The 13,751-nt window shown below is 49.8% G+C and overlaps 1 protein-coding gene across 1 annotated transcript; it reads left to right on the plus strand.

Annotated features, from left to right (window-relative positions):
• Positions 1 to 1,385: 1,385 nt before the first annotated feature.
• On the plus strand, positions 1,386 to 11,935 carry LOC119405384 (uncharacterized). The gene is made up of 7 exons (XM_037672222.2): positions 1,386 to 1,438; positions 3,798 to 4,047; positions 5,179 to 5,376; positions 5,514 to 5,806; positions 7,098 to 7,269; positions 9,116 to 9,344; positions 11,745 to 11,935. The coding sequence occupies exons 1-7, from the start codon at positions 1,386 to 1,388 to the stop codon at positions 11,933 to 11,935; spliced, it is 1,386 nt and encodes a 461-aa protein (XP_037528150.1).
• The last annotated feature ends 1,816 nt before the right edge of the window (positions 11,936 to 13,751 follow it).

Consider the following 13,751-nt stretch of genomic DNA (forward strand, 5'->3'; position numbering starts at 1 on the left):
CAATGCCTTAACACACCGCGAAGTGGCGATTTTAGCCCAAGCGTCGTAAAAGCGTCGGCCTCGCTCATAGCACCACGCTAATCCAAACCAAAAATAGCTCTGCGACACGCGCCTGCCTCACCTGGCTGTTACACCGCGTTCCCCGCTCACGCGCTCGCCCCTAGAAAAATCGTGGCCGGGGGGCAGCACGACGCGCTTTGCGCTTCCCTGTAGTCCGGCCGTTGTGTTCAATCACATTTTAACATGCCGCGTGATGGCGACCAAGTTCTGCGTCCAATATGCGGCGCTCTTCTGGCTATCACACCTCGTTCTCTGATTACGCTTTCACCGTTAACTGCTACAACTACCACAAGGTTTTGTGTAATCATTTAACATGGACGTTAGTCGTCGGGATGTAGATGTACCACCAATCATCAAAGTGGGTGCATCCATGTTAAACGGTGCTATAGCTGCCAGACATCAATATACATTGTGCAAACTCTCTTATATCAATGTACAGTAAACATTCAGTTACTTCTGTAAGGGCACGCTTTACTTTCGTGTTCCTTCGATTCCTATGACGGAGGGATCAACCATCTTTTTAAATGCGAATGCATTTCTTAGTCGGGCTATGTAAGGTATCCGGCGTTGTCCGCGCGCCTCTCCGCTCTCACTCCCTCTCCCATAGCAACAGCTGCGGGCGCGCGCCCTTATCCTCGCCCCTAGCAACCGGAGCAGGTGGTGCGGGCGGAGTAGCGGAGAGTGAGTGGAGAGGAGGAGCGCGCTCTGGCGTGTGAGGGCGCTCGCATCGTGAGAGCGCAGCGGAGCTCCCGCGTGTGTGGACAGAGTGTAGGAGAGGGTAGGCGCAGTGCTTCGCCGCTCCTTCTCTCGCCGTTCGCTCTCTCTCCTCCCTGCGCCGCCGCCTCAATGCAGTGCGCTTGAAACGCGATTGTAGCGTTTGTGCTGCCTTGGCACAGCCTGAAAACAGCGCGTTCTAAACGCGTTTGTACTGCATTGAAGGCGGTGGCAACATCCCTGAAGTGATTACGAACGCACGTAGGAAGCGTTCGTTGAAAGAGGCGCCCAAAAGGGAGACACTTGAGAGTGTCGATGTGTCCAGCTTTGCGCCATTAAAGTCACTACGCCGTGCACTCGGCGCAAGAAATGCATTCGCATTTCCTCACGATTCCCTTCGGGGAGGTGGGGGCATTTTTTTCGTCTCATCCTCAGTCAAACCGCCAGCATTCTGACCAATCTCATGTAGTGGGTAAGTGCCACGAAATAAGGAGCACGTTAGCTGCGAGGCTACATGCGATTCCAGAGGAATATCATCGTCATCGTCAAAGCCGTCATCATCACGAAGAGCTGATTATAAGAAGAAGGAAGCACAATTCGGGTTCCCTACGATGGAATACTACAGCTACGACCCTGACGACTACGTTGTAGAGCGGACGCCATGGTAAGCTATGTTTCTGTTATTTTGTTGATAGGATACGGCACACGAGCAGAAAACAGAGTTACTGTCGATTAAACCAGATTTGTACTTGTTCCGTCTAGCATAGGCGTGCACAGATGGGGCATGCCGGTGAGTACGACGGAGGCTTGAGCTGAGTTGGTGGGGGATTCATTGTAGAAGTAGTCCGATGTGGAGACACAAATTGATGCAGTAATTTTATATTGGATTGTGTATCGCGCAACATTGAGGGAACCCAAGGGTGGAAACACGCGCACGGCGCTCCAGTATGTATATCTGTGTGTGCACGTTTATGCATTGTGTCACATGAATATTGCGCAATGTACAATGAAGTACGCTGTACCAACCCGACCGTTCTTCAATGCTGTTAATTGAATGTCCGCACTGTAGCGGATTGGTATATTGATTGAAAACTTTTATTGAAAACAAAAAAGAGATACAGCCCTTAGGGGGCTCTGCAATGGGTGAAGTCCCTATTCCGGAACCCCATTGGTATCAGCCGCTAGCTTAGCCCTTCGGACCAAGGCCCTTTGGGCCTGAATGTCCGAACAACTGAGTAGGGCCGCCTCCCACTCCTCTCAGGTTGGGTTAGGGTTGGGGGAGAGAGCTGAGTTGATCTGGCAAGCCCAAACCATGTGGTAGATGTCAGCCACCTCCCTACAGTATTTTGCACTTCCCAGTAGCGGAAGAGGCGCTGTTTGTTTTCTCTTGTGTCCTATGTTCGAGCCTAACTACTTCTACGATAAACAGGTACTCTGCTGTCAAAGTTACCTCCAAACTGTAGTATTTGGAGAGGGATTACAGTTCACTTTTCAGTCGAGGGCATCCGCCCTTAAGAGTCCGCTTGAGCGTTCCACACACAAAATGTCCCTTCGACCAACGCACGTCTTCCTCTCCCAAGCCTCGCAGATCAACCCACTTTGTCGTGCTCGTGCGCGAGAGGCATGCGCGTTGCGCTGTCACAAGAAGCGCGAGCAGGCACGAGGCATTGCAGACCCTAACACAGCTGCTCGCTGGCTCTCATGGTGGAAAACTCCTTGGGGCATTCTCTCTTTTCGCCCTCTTTCGTCCTCGTTCGCTCTATCGGTTATGCCGACGCCAACAGCGACGGCGCTCAACGCAGGAACAGATGCGCTCTGAAATCAAAATTGAGCCGGGCCCGGCAACACGCGAACGCGGTGCGCGCGTCTCCCCCTTAGAGAGGGGACGCGTGCGCGCGTCTCATTTTCTGCGCGCCCCTAGCGGCAAATGCCGGCGACTTTGGGACGTACACTGAGAGCTACGCAGCTCCCTCTGGTCAGTGGTCAGTGGACTCCCTCTGGTCAGTATCAGAAGAACTTGAGTGTGGCATAGCGGTGCCTGTATCGTATGTTTCGGGCGACTGGAACCAGGCCACTTAGATAAGCTGAATATTGCGACTGATTGAGATTTATCCGCAGCGTGCGATGGAATGGGAAATAACAGGCGTAACGTTAAGAGATCGAAAGAGGGAAAAATATATCAGAGAACAAACAAGCGTAGCCGATAATCTGGTTGACCTTAAGCGAAAGAAATCTGCCTCGGCCGGCCACCTTATTCGTAGAAGGGACAGCCGATGGTCAGAGCGGCGGAATGGATACCAATGGATGGAAAACGCAGTGGACGACGGTAGAGAGTTACCTATATATAGTGGAATGATGAAATTACGAGGTTCGCAGGCGATAAAACTGCATCAGCTCGCACAAGACAAAAATAAATTTGAGATTACTGGGAGAGGCCTTCGTGCTGCAGTGGCTGAGAATGACTCCATCGAACGCAACATCTTTACTTCTTTCAAAGGTTTCCTAACAGCCTACATGCGCAGGACTGAAGGTGTGTGTAAAAAAATAATGGTGTCTTATACCAGTGCCACACAGTGCACTGGCAATTTGATAAGGATCGAATTTCTTAATAGTGAAAGGCTCCTTTCTACAGCTTGCGCCAATCATTATCAAGAAATTCGATACGAATCAGCCCCGATCGCGATCACAAGTGACCGCGTGACGCTTGTTGGTTCAGCATATTTTGAAGTGTAATGCTCGGCGACGACAACGGAAGAAAGGGAGAGTCATACACACACACAGATCGCTGTGTGTGTGGAGGGGGGGTGGCGTGAACCGTCGCCCCTTCCCCCGAATCGAAAACACCTAAGCCGTACCACCTAAGAATGCGCAGTTGGCAGTGAAGGGGGGGGGGGGGCGTAATAGCGGTAGCGACGCGCCACATGACCCCGATGCTTGTCGATTTGCGTGCATACGTAGTCGAATTGGGCTCGACCAGTTCGATGCGATCGCGTCGATTTCAAAAACGAAGCTGCTCGTCGTAGTCGTGTTGCTATCGCGCTGCTCAACTTCCATGACGCTGTGTCGCGTGGAACCAGGCGGTGCTGCTGGTGTCGCTTGCCGCGGTACGACACCCTGGCCTTCCTCCTGCTGCACGCGGGGTACGTGTCCCAGTGGGCGTTCGACTACCGCTTCTACCAGGCCGGGGGACTGAGCCTCGTCGACGTGGGCATCGTGGTGGCCGTCCAGCAGGTGGCGCTGGTGCTCGGTCGCATTATCCCACTCACCCGAATGGTGAGTTGCCGTTTCATCAAGGATACAAAGCCAACAGGGTCCTTTACGCATTCGTCCAAGACGACTCGAAGGCGAAAGCCATCTTATACTTTTTTTTCCTTCTCAGTCGATGTATTGATGCCCATCTCCTAAAGCTTTCTGCACCTTACGTGGTGTTGTACTGCCCCCGGGACCGGAGGCATTGCAAGCTTTCTGAACCTCACCTGGTCTTGAGCTGCCTCCGTGATCGGCCCGACTTTGACCAAGCGACAATGTCATGTGATGACGTCTTCATATGACGTCACGTTGTGTCCCGTCATAGTGACGTTATGATGACGTGACAAATTTTGACGCCATGTAACTTTACGCTATTTCACGTCATAGGGACGTCATGATGACGTGACAAATTTTCCCGCCATCTGACGTCCTGATGAGGTCATATAATGACAGCATCACGTGATGATTTTTGTGCATCACTCGTGTTGACGCCAACGGTCACTTTTCGCGCTTGTCGAGGCATCTAAGGCTTCCGCCTTAGTGTATACTAGATGGAAATGGCGCTACGCATAGTGTCTACACTAGTTGCGGGCATGGCGATTCAGGCAGTGTGAAAGGACACGATGGGCAGTGTGTGCATAGATTTGACTTCGGAGAACTTTGTTTCTCTGTGTACTGATCATCTTCGACGACTTATTGCGTCACAAGGGCCGTATTTCTTATTGATTATGACAAGATAGGCATTTAAAGCCACACGTGCTCTAGCCGCCCATGTATGCGCGGGAACCTCATCTTGAGTAAAAAGAGACGTTAAGCACTGATCTTATTTGTGTAATAATAAATTTGTAAAATAATATGTAAATGTTATATGTTTCATATGTATTACATGTAAATATATCAACGTGAATGCAACACAACTATGAAGATGAATTTTCGCAAGGGGCGCGCCATATGCCATAAGTTACGTTTCGTTGAAGGTTTCTGTATTTCTGGCTGCGTTCTGTATTGTTACGGTGCTGTAAGAGCAACGCCAGACACGTTTCCTTGCTCTGCATCATTGGAATGAAGTAATCGTACATACTATCGGAATCAAGTAATCACATCAATAAGACAGCAACAACAGCTTAGAGAAGGCGCTTCGTCGTCTCATCGCAGCCCTGTCCATCGTGGAAGCTGCCCTGCGTCCGCATACCGAGAGGCCTGCGGTCCTTCGCCCCGCTGGCTTTGGTCATCGCCACGATGGCCAAGGCTCGCGGTCATTTCTACGCAGCGGCTGCGGCGCAGGGCTTCTTGGTCTCGGCCATCGCGGAGGCGGTGTGCCCCATCGACGATGTTGAAATCTCCGTCTGGCAGGTGACCGACTACATAACGAATGCAGTGCTTTCTTAGCATGTCGAGTCGAGCCGTGCCCCGTTACTGCAGAATTTTGGTGGAAGAGGCCCACTGCCCTCAAGAGACGCATTCGGCGATTTCTTTAACCCTTTGTATAGGGTTGCGCCAGCCACGCCATCTGGACTCTGGTGGCCGTGCAAGTGGACTATCTGCGCTTCGACATCGGCACCGTCTACCTGACGGCGGCCGGCTGCTACGCGGCAGTTGTCATCTGCTTGCTGATGGTCGGACGTTCGGGCCGAAGGCGCTGTTGCTCGTCCCTCGCAAAGAGGGTCTTCCGTGAACGGGACACAACGCGCGGAAGTTCTGACGAGGACGACGGCGACTCAGCGTCTAGCCCTCGAGACGCATTATCGTTGCCGCGTCTTCCTGGCCAGTCTCTGAATTCCAGGTATGCGATTGCGGCGCCGGCCGTTTCATTGTTAGGACACTAACGAGAACGTCTGCAGAAACAGTCTCACGGTGTATATCGAAGTCAGTACAGTTGGCGTGCGTACAATGTACAGGAAACGCTGCCCCAAAAGCGCTTATGGCCGCTGACGGCAACAATACGTGTTTGGTCTCTAAACACCCGCATCGCCACCCGTGTTTTGCCGTTGGCACTGCGGCCGGGTGGATACTACAATGTGGTATGGTATGGTATGATATGATATGATATGATATGATATGATATGATATGATATGATATGATATGGATGGATGGATGGATGGAATGGCATGGATGGGTGGATGGAATGGGTAGATGAAATGGTATGGATGCTTGAATGGATGGGACGAATAGGTGGAAAGGTATGGACGGACGGAATGGGTAGATAAAATGGTGTGGATGCATGTAAGGGTACGGATGGATGGATGGATTTAATAAGTAGATTGGATGGTATAGTACGGATGGATGGAATGGAATGAGATGGATGAAAAGAACTGCATGCATGTGTGGTATGAGCGTCCTCTTTATAACAGGGCAGTGCGCGCAAAGAACCACGCCACTTGGCGGTGCTGAAAGGAAAGTGACCGGGCTGGTCACGTGTGCTTGCGGGTGGCGTTGCGCCTCCAGCCAAATTCAGGCTCGGTAAGCGTGATAGACGTCGCGAAAACTCGAAGCAAGCGTCAGAAGGATGCTAATAGCATCGAAATTTGTCACCTGAAAGATCTTTAATTCATGACATCACACCGACGTGCACCTTTGTGGCTTTGGCGCCAAATGTAAGAAAATTGAACTTAGACCTCCTTTTTTTCTGCTAATGATTAGCGAGAGGTTAGCGCCCGACTTTTTTTTTTGCTTCGTACTCTTTCTTTGTGAAGCCTTTGTTTCGTGTTTGCGCTGACATGGACCCCTTCGGTGTATGAGCTTCTGCTGCATCACTCGCACTTGAATGTTCACCCTTGCAATTTCTTTAGTAATATCGCCCGAGCGTTGATTAAGTAACATTTCCTACATGGTGCGCAAGCGCAGACAGCACACTCGTGCGCGAGGGCTGTCTGCTAAGCCGTTTGATTAGAGATGCATACGCACTATCAGCCTTATGTGTGTGATCATGTGTTCAGAAAGCCAGTGTGAAGCTGTTCGTTGTATTACTGATCTCGTTGCGTCTCGCCGCTGTTGGAAACTACCGTATCCGGTGTTGACACTCGTGCGATAGTAATGAAATATTGCAAGGGTAATATTATCGGCGCTTGTGCAGGCTTCTGTGGCTGGCGTTCTACGCGGAAAGCTCCAGTCGCGTTGCCATGACCGTGAGCAGTGTGTCCCTTCAGACGGCCGCCATATTGGTCCGCGTCGCGTTCCCCGCGGTAGTGGAGGTACCCTGCTACCAGTACGTGCCTTCATTGCCTATTCTACTCGTCGTCAGGCTGGTAAGTGCCCCGTTATACGCAGCGAGGGAATGCAATACCTCACGTGCGGCGATAACCGATATTGGCCAGAATGGTAAACTGCAGAGCGCAACTAAGGTACGGGACAGAGAAGTAGTACACACACAGCACAGGACAAGCGCCATCGTGACGTGAGTGGTCTGTTTTTAATGATGCATCGTTTCACTTATACAATGTAGGTCCTGCGCCTTTGAGCCAATGCTTGATAGTATTCGGGTTGTCGGCAAGAGTGGGAATTCACTGTCCAGATAAGTTATGGAAGCGTGCCATATCAGAAAGAAAGGAAGTGATTGTGTCAGTGATACTTTCACAGAAAGAAAATTAATTTTTAGATTTGATGGTATAATCTGCACTATGACGACATGTCTTCATTGGGGTTATGACAGGCAGTGCGCTTACAGATGCTTGGCGTGCTACAATTTATATATGTAGGAAAGTATTTCACAATAAACATAGCAGCGAGTTGACTTAATTTGCGCTCTGCAGTTTACCATTATGAACCAACTAGCCCAACCACGAATTCTCTTGTGATACATACAGAGTGGCCAACCCTCTTTTGAAGAGGCACTCCTCTTTGGCTTCTCCATCTCATGTGCACTTTGTGTAACTGGTTGGGATGAGCATGATTTCTGAGCGAATTAAACTTTTATCGAGTGTAGAGTGCCCTCCTCAGCTAGGCACTTTACGCAGTTCAGTTGCATGAACGAGCTAAAACGGGGCGCGTCTTGCGAGACGTTCGTTTGACTCTAAGTGTGCTTACCTTGATTCTGCGAGAATGTTCACCCTCTGTGTATTTTCACGAAGCGGCAGGTAATGTTTCAAAGAAAACTGCAGAAAATGCAACGGTCTTCGTTCAAACTAAGTCCAATAATTTTCCAGGAAGTGGGCATTGTGCCAGGGGCTTAGGCAGAATTTTTTTTTCGGGGAGGGGGGGCATCTCCTTGATCTGAAGTGGGGGCCGGGCAGGCAAATATGGTCGAGTGTCATTTTGTGCTCAGTATATGCAATGGCAAAAAAGAAAAAAGAAAAATTCGGGGGGTACACGGGCCCGGTGTGCCACCCCCTGGCTATGCCACTGCATTGAGATGAAGGAAGCTCATTTGCAGAGGTAGGCAGGAGAAAGCGGTTGCCGAGATAGCTCTTACTGGCTCTTACTGAAGAACACGCGCGGCCATGTTGCCGCAGCGGTGCGAGCTTCAGAGGGAACGGCAGCAATCATGACATTTAATTCGGTGTGGCGAAGGGCAGCCTTTTTCCAATAATTGGTGCTCTCTCGATCGTGGGCTTGTCGTCGATCAGCCGTTTCATGACATCGCAGTTTGATATTTTATCGAGGTCACTTGTCCTCTCACGTTGCCACGCTTCATTGTTGTCTGGATATGAACGCATCGCCTCACGTTCCGGCACCGGCGCCGGAAAGGGAACAATTAAGCACGATGTCAACTGTACCTGCGAAGAGAGAAATAAATAAATAAAGAAAGAAAGAAAGAAAGAAAGAAAGAAAGAAAGAAAGAAAGAAAGAAAGAAAGAAAGAAAGAAAGAAAGAAAGAAAGAAAGAAAGAAAGAAAGAAAGAAAGAAAGAAAGAAAGAAATCAACTGCACCTGCGAAGAAGGAAAGAAAGAAAAGTGGTAGGCCAGGCACGCACACGTCAAGATTCACCTGCCCCCAAAGTGGAGGGGCTCCTGATTTTTTTTATGACAACTGGTTGTGTTATTTACTCTTTCAGTTTACTCTGCACGTGGTCGCGGTCGTCTCGCGCTCTACCTCTGGTGGGAATGAGGGTCAGTTAGCGTCTGTTAGAGGAACGCGATACCGTTTTCTGCGCAGCTGCTGGAGCAGTTGGCCGCGAGCCAGGCCTCGCGCTGGCCCCAGTCGTGTGGCCGCCTGGTGTTCCTCTTCAGCGGCTACATAGTATCCTCGATGGCGCTGCTGCTGCACTTCCAGACCTACGTGCACCAGGGGGACCTGTGCGCGCTACACATGATGCTCGCCTACGCCACGTCGCTCTCGTGCGTAGCCGGAGCCGTGAGGCCCGTCTGGGAGACGCATCTGGCCGGTAAGTATTGTCTTCCAACATCTCAATGCCACGATAGCAGGTCTAGGGCAACCACTGCTCTAATAAGGGGTGGCGCGACGATTTTTAGGGGCGAAGCTCCTTTGGGTGTGGGTCTGTCCCTCCTCTGTAGTATGTAGTAGTAGTAGTAGTAGTAGTAGGTAGCCACCTCTAGTTCTTGGAGTGTTCACGAGATGGCGCTGTCGTAGCCACCTCTAGTTCTCAAAAAGATCCCTAGATGGCGCGGAGGCACTCGCTGCGTTGAACCTACATGACGCCTTGGGTTTTAGAGACAATGCAAAGCTGAACACACCCGCGATTGAAATAAGTAAGAGACGGTTAGAGTATTGGTGGCAGAAAACTAGAGAGAAAGGACAAAAATAAATAATGGGAAAAAAAATAAGGACATTCTGCCGTAAAGGGCACAGAACGAAGCTGAAAACTTAAGGGTTTTTTTTTTCTTCTGGAGTAAAATAGTTTTAATTGAAGTAAAGACACTAGGCCAACGCTAAAAAGAAGAGTAAAGTTTTTTTTTTTTTTCGAGCCTGGTGGCACACTTGTCACCGCCCCGTTATAAAGGGGACGCTCATAGCATCCATCCATCCATCCGTTGCAGATGCGTGCTCTGGTCCTCCCCTCCTCTCTCGCCTCGCGAGGCCGACGCAGGCAGCGTCTGCTAGCGAGTTTCTTGATTGAAAAAACCGACTGCTCGCGCTGCACAACCGTTCACTGACCACGCCGTATATATAGGCACTGGATTTTGACCTCCAAGGTAGTGCCTGTGTTAGTTTTCTCCCGTGCGTGATTAAACAATAAAAATTCACAGCGTACATGCAAAATAAAGTGAGCTGCAAGTCGCCATGACTCTCATCGACCCTTTAGTATAAATGCGCCCGATCTCACGTCATTGATGATGTACTGGGCAGAATTCACGGAAGATTCACATATGGCGCGTGTCAGTGGAAGGCAATCGTTCAATTTAGTGCGGCTACGTACGCTAGGGGTACCGTTGTGATGAAGGGACCGCGTAAACCAACAGTACAATAAAAGTTTGATGTTTAATATATACACGGTGTTTCTCACGTGTTTACTTGATCATATACTGGGCGAATTACTCGTTGTATTCACGGTTTACCGATGATTCCCTCCGGAGCTTCGCCCCACTCACCATCATTCACCCCGTGGATATGCTGCGGATTTTTTTTATATGGGGGGTGAGGTGCCCCCACTGCAAGTCAGTTTCTTCGGGAGGGCAGGGAGGCGGGGAATTCATGCGTTTTTACGTATTCTTCCCAGTGCAAAACACACGAGGGGACAGAAGAGAGGACACAGAGTGCTGACCTTCCGTGCGTTGTGCTTTGACTGTCTGTCCATGGGGAGGGGGCAAAAGTGGGCAACGGAATATCAGAGGTGGGGGGGGGGGGGGCTGACGCCACCCCTGAGTTTAATTTGCGACAGCATATTCGAACGCAACCCCTACGCTTACTGAACGGCTGTATCTTGACCTACCGCATTCACCCGTACATTACCGGCACTCTTGGCTGCCCTAGTGATTCATACAATGTCAGCACCTTTGTTCAGCGTTGGCTAGCGTTGGTAATGAATTTTCTTAGTCTGAATAGATGTAATTAAATGTACATAAACTGAATTTCTCGAATTTATCTGTAAATCGGCGCTGTCTTCTCTCTTTATCTTTTTTATGTGAATAATCCTTTCACACTTTATCCAGAGTACTTTATCTTCCTTGTCTCCTACACTTTCAAAGCTTCACCTGTCACGCTTAAAAACGGAGTATAGCATGTCAGGCTTTCAGTAAGCGGACGCTGAACAGATAACCGAACCCACATTTGTAAGTAATTGTGCAAACGAAAAAAAAAAGCACACTCACACACGTTATCATCCGCTACAAACGTGTGCATGACAAATTGTCATCCACAAGCTTACAGCGTGAAGCCGCAAGGAAATCCAAAGGGATTTCTAGAAAAGAAAGTTTGTAGTTGACGAAAATTCTTCCGAGTTTGAGATCCGAACGCGGGACGAATACCTTCACGGTGCGGAACCAGAGTTTCGTAGAAACACTTCTCTACACACGTTCGTCCCGAGTTCGAACTCCGGGCCTGGAAGAATTTTTCAATTGGGAAGCGTTCTTTCTGACTATATTCTGTTTTGATTTCCTTGTGGCTTCTCGCGACAAGCGGGCGGTGACAATTTTTTTCCAGTTCACGAACATTATTCCCATAGGCGTGCGCAGAAGGTCGGCAGGGAGGGGCGGTCCGTGTCCAGTTCTGTTTGTTCCCGTCTTGATGCTTATTCCACCTTGCGGGCTTGCGCAGAACTAGCTTGCCAGATTTCGTTTGACTCCTCATTCAAGCTTTCTTCCTTTCCTTCTCTTTCGCGCGCCAGGCTTCATATCGGCAGCCATGTTGGTGTGGCCCGTCGGTCGCATTGGTCAGTTTGACGCCACGCTGGCCTGGGCGTCTCTGGCTCTGATGCTGGGCTGCTCCGCGGCCACCATCTCCTTGGCCGCGTCCCTTTTCAGGCCGACGGGGATGCACGTCAGGTTTCGACGCAGGCAGCCAGCTCGCCTACGCTGAAAAGATACCACCTACACTACTTACCTTTGCTCTCGAGTTTGTGTCGTTGTTGATGTTAATAAATGTTCTGCAGTACCTGCCGACGTCAGCGATTTTCCGTGGCTAATCACGTTGACTACCATGTGATATAGATAGAAATTTGTTTAGAGGGGGGGGGGGGGAGGGGATTCAACCGCCATTTATGCATGTTTCTGCGTGCCTTTGTATGTGTGCGTGTACACAACTTGCGAAATCGAAATATTTCGGGGAAGGGGAAGCGTGGGGCCGACACAGTGGGCTTTGCGCAATGCTCGCTCCTCTCTTTTTTTCTTCCTCCGTGTTGCCGCCACATGTGGTCACGTGGTCGCATGTGACGGTGACCGGAAGTTCAGCTATCGCTTTCTAGGGAACGGACACGCGCTATCTTTATTTGGTCGCTTCACTTCTCGCGCCAACTGGCGGCGCTTTCTCTCCTATTGCATTGGCCGCCATTCTCTTCTTCTGCTCGTGCCGATTTCGCTTTCTATGCGCGTCTACTTGTTTTTTTTTTTTTTTTCGTGTGCTCCGCAGTCAAGAACTTTATGGAAAAAGTTCTTGACTGTGCCCGCAAACTTTTCCGCAGTGTGTCGGCGAAACCGAAGAAAGGACCGAAGGCGTGCTGCGTGGCTGTGTGGTGTGACAACTCCGTGAGGAACAGCGGGGGAAAAACTTTTCTTTTTTTTCATTGTTCCAGCGGACGAGAAGTAAGCGTACTTTTCCTATTTTGCTGCCGTTTCGAAGAAGCAACCGTTATCCTTGTCAAAACAGCTACATAATGAAACGAAAGATCTTCTGTGGTTGAATGCCTTTGTTGGTCCAGCTTTATTTAGGGAACCGTGCGCAAGAACGAAGGCAGAGGCACGAACAACACACCACGATTCTGCTGGCATTAAATCTTTCATTACTGATAATTTGCGATTCAAATCTATGTATTATCCAACTGTAGCATCTAGGAATGTCGCCCTGAAGAACTTAATAGATTCACCCATCGCTCTGCCAATCCCCTGCATTGGGTATGAACCACGGTCAGAGGACAACAGCGCTACGTGTGGCGTGTGGTTAGTACATCTGCCTTAGTTTTTCCATACTGTTCCCTGGATCAAGGTGCCCAACCAACTAGCCAACAAGTTTGCCTTATTGTACATTTATTGGTTACGCGTGGCGTATTTTTCGGCGCTGTTGTAATAGACCGAAGCTATACTCGTTGACAGCTGCTCAAGCGCCGATTGATGCTAGCTGACGCGCAGATTGAAATTTCGCTTCGGCATGTGTTAGCGGTTTCTCACTATTGTCACTAGTAATATTTCGCAGTTATCAATATTTCACACTAGTGTCACTTTAACTAAACGAACAGCGCTACGGCAGACGCATACGCTTGACAATGGTAGGATTGGTGCCTTCGACGTTTCATGACGTCACGACGTACACAAATGAGGTAACATTCGTTTAGCAGTCCAAGATGGCGGCGCCCATTCGTCGAATGTAATATTGTCTGTATGCGTCTCACCAGCTCTGTGCAAGACGTATGCTGACGCCGAGATTATGCTTCACCACCTGAATTCTCCCAGAGATTCGTAAGGCTGGAGCAGAGGTCTCGAGGAGATTTGTCACGGTCTGTACTTCACCTGCTTTCCCGAAACTCGACATATGTAGTTTTCCATTGTTCATTTTGATGGGCATGGTTTCTGGCAGTTCGTGGTTTATGATCCACACCGCAAGTGGGGAGCGCGGTTCTTGTGAACTGCGTATTGAACATAGGCGTGCGCAGAGTCCTCCATTAGGGGAGGCAAAGGTTCAC

Source organism: Rhipicephalus sanguineus, chromosome 9 (assembly GCF_013339695.2).
Source record: "Rhipicephalus sanguineus isolate Rsan-2018 chromosome 9, BIME_Rsan_1.4, whole genome shotgun sequence".
In the NCBI taxonomy this organism is placed as follows: domain Eukaryota; kingdom Metazoa; phylum Arthropoda; class Arachnida; order Ixodida; family Ixodidae; genus Rhipicephalus; species Rhipicephalus sanguineus.